This window comes from Ictidomys tridecemlineatus, chromosome 10 (genome assembly GCF_052094955.1).
Source record: "Ictidomys tridecemlineatus isolate mIctTri1 chromosome 10, mIctTri1.hap1, whole genome shotgun sequence".
In the NCBI taxonomy this organism is placed as follows: Eukaryota; Metazoa; Chordata; class Mammalia; order Rodentia; family Sciuridae; genus Ictidomys; species Ictidomys tridecemlineatus.
The window spans coordinates 94,234,870-94,240,869 of record NC_135486.1 but is presented as its reverse complement, the minus strand read 5'-3'; the positions used below and the strand labels follow the sequence as shown (position 1 = coordinate 94,240,869).

The window sequence follows — 6,000 nt, the reverse complement described above, 5'->3', positions numbered from 1 at the left end:
CTCCCTTCCCCTCCAACAACTCTGCCCTATCTAGAGTTTGTCTATGGAGTTAGAGAAGATAATGCTAAGTGAAGTTAGCCTATCCCAGAAAACCAAATGCTGAATGTTTTCTTTGATATAAGGAGTCTGATGCATAGTGGGATAGGGAGAGGGAGTATGGGAGGGATTGACAAACTCTTTTTTCTTTTTAATGATAAAAAATAATATTTTTTAAAAGCCATACATTAAAAGTCCCTCATATCTAGGAACCTCATCTTCTAATTTCTCTCCTCATCTATAGCCACTGGGGACAGGGTAGACAGCAACCTTCTAGACATTTCCAATGTGTGTGTGCACGCACACACATATACACAAAACAGTGAGCTGCCACTCATGCAGCTGAATTTCATAGAATCTTTTAAATAGAAGATAAGTATGTTGGCTTAGTGGTGTGAAATACACTGAATCTGATAATCACGATTTGATGTCAAGATAATATCTATAATAATTGTAAGTTTTAGTTTCCTAAGCAGAGTACCACAAACTGGGTGCTTTCAAATAACAGAAATATATTGTCTTATAGGTGGGGAGACTTGAAGTCTTGTCTCAGAAGTCCTGTGCAGCTGCATAATTCCATTCTCTGGCTTGCCATCTAAGATGTTCTCCCAGTGTGTTCCGTCCTCCCATGTTCATATTCTGACAAGGACAGCAGTTACATGGGATTAGAGGCCCACTCTACTCCAGTAGGACCTCATCTTAATTACATTTGCAATAACCCAATTTCCAAAACAAGGTCATATTCTGAGTACTGGGGGTTAGGAGTTCAACATATCTTTTTTTAGAGGGGGACACAATACCATCCATATCAGCAAATTATCTTTGTAAACCAATAAATTAAGGCTATAACAAATAAACAGTAATACCTGAGAGTTTTTTCTTCTCATGTTTGAGAGAATCTACATGGATTCTGATAGAGAAAAACTTGAATGAACTGACCTTAGTTCAGTCAGTTCTCCAACTCACTAAAAAATTTTATTTGCACTAGTCTTTTTCTTTTTTAGTCATAGATAGACACAATATCTTTATTTTTTTAAAATTTATTTTTATGTGGTGCTGAGGATCGAACCTAGTGCCTCACATGTGTGAGGCAAGCACTCTACTACTGAGCCGCAACCCCAGCCCTGCACTAGTCTTTTTAAAAGAGTAATTATTACATAGAAATAATCAGGAATCATGAGTATAACTTTTTATTAAATGAAGTATGTACAAAACAATATGTGTACAGGCAGAAGAATTCTAATAAATACCCATGGCCCCACAATACAGTTTTAACAAAATAAAATACAATTATTCTTCTTGAATTTTTAATTATCTAAAAATTTTTAAAGCATTTTTCACTTAAGATATATTTTCAGCATGTTGTTTTTAATGACAAAATTAATATGTTGGTATATGATGTTTATTATAAAAATATATAATTCAAAATTATGTGGGGTAAAAATTAAAGTCTTCCATGTCAGTGATATCATCTATGTGTACATAAATCTGGAATAGGGAGAGGGAGTTCCATATTATGTCTTCATCCTAGTTTACATAATCAATCATGTGTTTCCATTTTCCTGCTATTATGAATAATTCTGCAGTGAACAACCTTCTACAAATAACATGATCACTTCTGCAAATATATAAGGTAAACTCCTAAAGGTAGAAATGATGAATAAAAAGCATGAAAATCCCTTTTAAATTCATATGAAATTGAGTTGGATTCCTAGTATGTGAAATGAAAATGAATTTGAGTTGGATTCCTGGTATGTGAAATGAAAATGGTTCTAAGTAAAATAATTGCTGTAACAGTCTCCAGGAAATCAACAAGTCAACACTTGAACCCATATTTTAGTATTCTAGTCTACAACTCATTTGATTATATTCCATAGAATTATGGACTCTCATCACAAAAGCAATCAGGGAAAGTCCCACAATGCTAGGCCACCAAATGAAATTTCCTGGGGTAAGAACATCAGTATGTATGATGATTTTCTTTTAATCCCTAAACAGATATTCCACTTCAATAGATGAGGGGGAAAATATGACAAAATCCAAGACCCTTTCATGATAAAAACTCTAAGTAAACAGAGAAGTGAACTTCAACCTGGTAAAGGGAATTTACAAAACATCCACAGCTAACATCATACCTAATGGTGAAAGACTAAAAGTTTCCCCCTAAGATCAAGACCAATACAAGGATGTGCATTGTCTACTCCTATTCAACAATGTACTGGAGGTTCTAGCCAGGGCAATTAGACAAGAAAATGAAATTAAAGCTTTCAGACCTGTGTTCAGAATACATACAGAACCCTTTAAACTCAATAATAACAAAAAAAAAGTGATCAAAGGATCTGAGTAGCCCTTTCTCAAAAAAAAAAAAAAGAAAAAAAGAGAAACCCGAATGTTCAACAATTAAATAAAAATTGCTCAACATTCACAGTGAAATGCAAATAAAAAATATAATACAACACTCTCACTTACTTGGATGGCTAAAAATAAAAACAAAGCAGAAAATAACAAGTATTGGCAAAGATGTGCAGAAATTTGAGCCATCAAACATGATGGTGGGAATGAAAATGGTACAGCCCATTTGGGATTTTGCCTGAAAGTTCCTTAAAAAGTTAAACATTGTTACCTTTTGGTCCAGCCCTCTACTCTTAGGTATATACACCCAAGAGAAATGAAAATGTACATTCAAAAAAAAATTGTTCATGACTGCATTATTTATAATTACCAAAAGGTAGAAACAACCTCAATATTCATTAAGTGGTGAATCAATAACAATACATAGAATATTAATACTATGAAATATTATTTGGCCAAAGAAAGGAATGAAGTACAGAGCTGATAGATGTTACAACATGGATGAACCTTGACAACATCATTCTAAATGAAAGAAGTTAGTCTCAAAAACCTCATATTGCATTTACATGTCACATCCAAAACAGGCAATTCCATCCAGAAAGACAATATATAAGTAGGTGCTTAGGGTTGTGAGGAATGGGGTGACTGAGGTGACAGCTACAGGAAATTTCTTTTGGGGGTAATGAAAATGTTCTAAAAATGATTAGTGATTGTTGTAAAAGTGTGAATATAGTAAAAAAGTCACCGGGTGTAATATACTAAAAAACCACAAATGGTACATCTTAATATACAAATTAAATATTAATAAAGCTGTTATTAAAAAAGGGAAAAAAATAAACACTATCAACCAGGAAGTTTTAACTCCCATATCTGCTCCTGACTAGCTATGTAACTTTATGAGTATTACTTAACTTTCTTACACCTAGTTTCCCTGCAAATAAATGGCGATAATAATATTTTGTCTCACAACGTTGTTATAAAGATTAAGAGAGACAAATGTATAAGAATAGTTGTGCCATTTACTATACCCTAAGTTATTCTTGAAATCATTGCACAAATACCTTACCTCCCATTACTCCATCATTATAAATGACAGGGATCGAAGTCTCTGAAGTTCTTTCCTAGGAGGAGTTTCAACTACACTGCGCTCAAGACATTTTAGAAATTAGGTGCCGTGTTTATTTTTAATTTTTCAGTCTTGTCTGTTTTTCTCCCCACTCGTGGCGTGTATAGGAATTAGTTTTTTAAAAATTTTCCTCTTAATAAATATAGTCCAATTAGTAATTTGCACTTAGAAACAAAAGGAGAAATTGTTCAGGGGAAGGGGAACAAAGAATGAATTCAAAACGGAGCCAGTCATATAAGTCACTTTATAGTCATATACAAACCGATAAGAATTGTAACGCTTTTGAAAATAAACAAAACTCATCTTTTGTAGGGGACAAAACAATAACATTGGGAATAGGACCTTGGTCTGACTTCTGAATCTCATTAATTTTCCTTTTCTCCTAAAATGAGAATGAGCTGTAAGAATTAAGTTACACTCCTTAAAGTGGAAATAATATTACTTCACAAGAACACAGTGAGACATACAAACGCTTAAATTTGGACCATATAAACCTGCTCGAAACTTCAGGTGATTTTCCGGCTTTAGTTTCTTGTTTTATAAACCAACGTCTTCCATCCAGTTTGGCCCTTGAGGCTTCCCGTTGGTTTTGTCTTAGAACGCATGCGCAGAAAAAAAAAAAGTTGACCTTTGAGCTGGGCCCTTCGGCTCCTTTAACCATGGCGGCTTGCGGCGTGGGGCGCTTGACCTGCCTGTCTCTGTGTGCCCAAAGAAACGCTCGATTCCAGCGCCCTGCTTTTAGGCCTCTCAGTTCTCCAGGAACTGTAGCCGCAGCCTTCAGGAGAGAAGAGCTGCCATCTGGGAGCGCGGAGACAGGTAATGGTTCTGTGTCGTCGGTTTGCCATACCTCTGTCCCACAGCGAGCGAAGAAAGGGAAGAGACCGGGGATCACGGAGAACCCCTTGGCGTGTGGAAATGGCCGTGGATCCTTTGGCACCGTTAAGGCTGTGTCCCGCCCTCCTTTCATTTCACGAGGGAGACCTAAGGCTGCCGCCTTTGCTGAAATTGCTTGTGTGACGTTTTGAGGGGGCTGCTCCTGTGTACAGTAATGAAATTGCTTAAGCCTCAGTGAAGTTCAGGCAGGAGTACAGTTTGTTAGCCAATAATAATATGCTTCCTATCAATTATTTGCTTCATTATTCACGGAAGCATCTGATTTTGATTTCCATAAGATGTTGCTGAAGACCGAATGTAGTGAAGTCTAGTGAATTACCAGGATTTCCGGATCCCTGAAATAGGGCTCTATTGATAAAAATTTTGGCTGTTTAGTTTTGGGCTGTTTTGAGCAAACTCTGTTTTGTAACACACTTTCATTCGCTGTTGTGGGTGGGGCGAGTGTTCTAAATTTGTATATGCTTCTTTGTGTATTGAGAAGTCCATTCTTATTCACCAGCTCTTGTGGCCCAAGAGCTGGTGTATGCTATTTATAATTCTTAAAACAATGTTGCTACAAATATATGCTTGTCTTCATTTTACAGATACAGGAAGAGGCTTAAAGAACTAAATAGCTTTTGCATGGTTATACAATTTAGATCTTGAGTCAAGTTGCCAAAGAAGTATTTATTTTTACCATTTCTTGGAACTAACGTTTTAAGAGATGAAGTTATTTGTAACGGCAGTTCAAAAGCATACTAAACAAGTAGAATATTGTTCTTTATAAGTTATTGTCTTCATAAGACTGTGAAAGACTCATGGACAGGGTGCAAATACTCATTGAAATATTGATTGGATTCTATTTAATAGAAGCTGTTTCCATAGAAAATTTTTCATTAGACCTGCAAATTTGAGTAAGGATTTTGCCAAAAATGCTACTGTAATTTAATATTTGTATAGTGCTTTAAGTTTGAAAGTATTTTTATGTGCTCTTTGAGATCTTCCATACCTGTGGACTAGCTATGGAAGAAATTATTTACTACATTTTATAATTGAAAAGACAGACTAGTTCAGCTGGCTTGTTCAGTCCTTCTCCATTTACATATGGCACAGATTAAAGTAAAACCCACTTTTGATTTCAGAGCTTTCCTCTTCACTTAGTGGCTAGAGAATAAGAGTGTTATTCAGAATTCTTTTGAATGCAGGTGGCAAAACTTAACTCAAGTTAACTCATTAATTCCCATGGTCCTAGATGTGGGATACCTGTAAAACTTTAAATTGAGAGCAAATATACCATCATGGTAACTTTTGAAATAAAGGCTGTACTTTTAGAGTTCTGTTATTTTGAAAAATAGGTGTTTGAAATGCATATATGTATACATGTATATATGTTTATATGTAAGGGATGCCTAAGCTGGAGATTATGATTTCCAGCCTATTTTAATGCACCTGTGTCAACTTCATTGACATTCACAGAATTGAAAGCTTGGGACTTAATGGGTTAATGGGTTAAGTAGAATAGAGAAGATATACCAACCCAGGTAATCCAGCTCCAGAAACACGTTTTTATTGCTTTAAGGTCTGTTTGATTAATGTAGTCAGTGTGAGCCTCA

General features: G+C 35.5%; 1 protein-coding gene and 1 long non-coding RNA gene across 2 annotated transcripts in view; one reads left to right on the top strand and one right to left on the bottom strand.

Moving 5' to 3' along the window:
* Nucleotides 1–3,739: 3,739 nt before the first annotated feature.
* Nucleotides 3,740–4,149, bottom strand: LOC144367387 (uncharacterized). The gene is made up of 2 exons (XR_013426713.1): nt 3,982–4,149; nt 3,740–3,896 (listed from the first exon to the last, which is right to left on the bottom strand). It is a non-coding gene; the product is annotated as an uncharacterized LOC144367387 (long non-coding RNA).
* A 24-nt stretch (nt 4,150–4,173) lies between these two features.
* Mtpap (mitochondrial poly(A) polymerase) overlaps nt 4,174–6,000 on the top strand; it is a 28,392-nt gene continuing 26,565 nt past the window's right edge. Inside the window, exon 1 of the mRNA XM_005334290.5 lies at nt 4,174–4,330. Coding sequence (XP_005334347.1) covers nt 4,174–4,330 — 157 coding nt within the window. The remainder of the gene's footprint in view (nt 4,331–6,000) is intronic.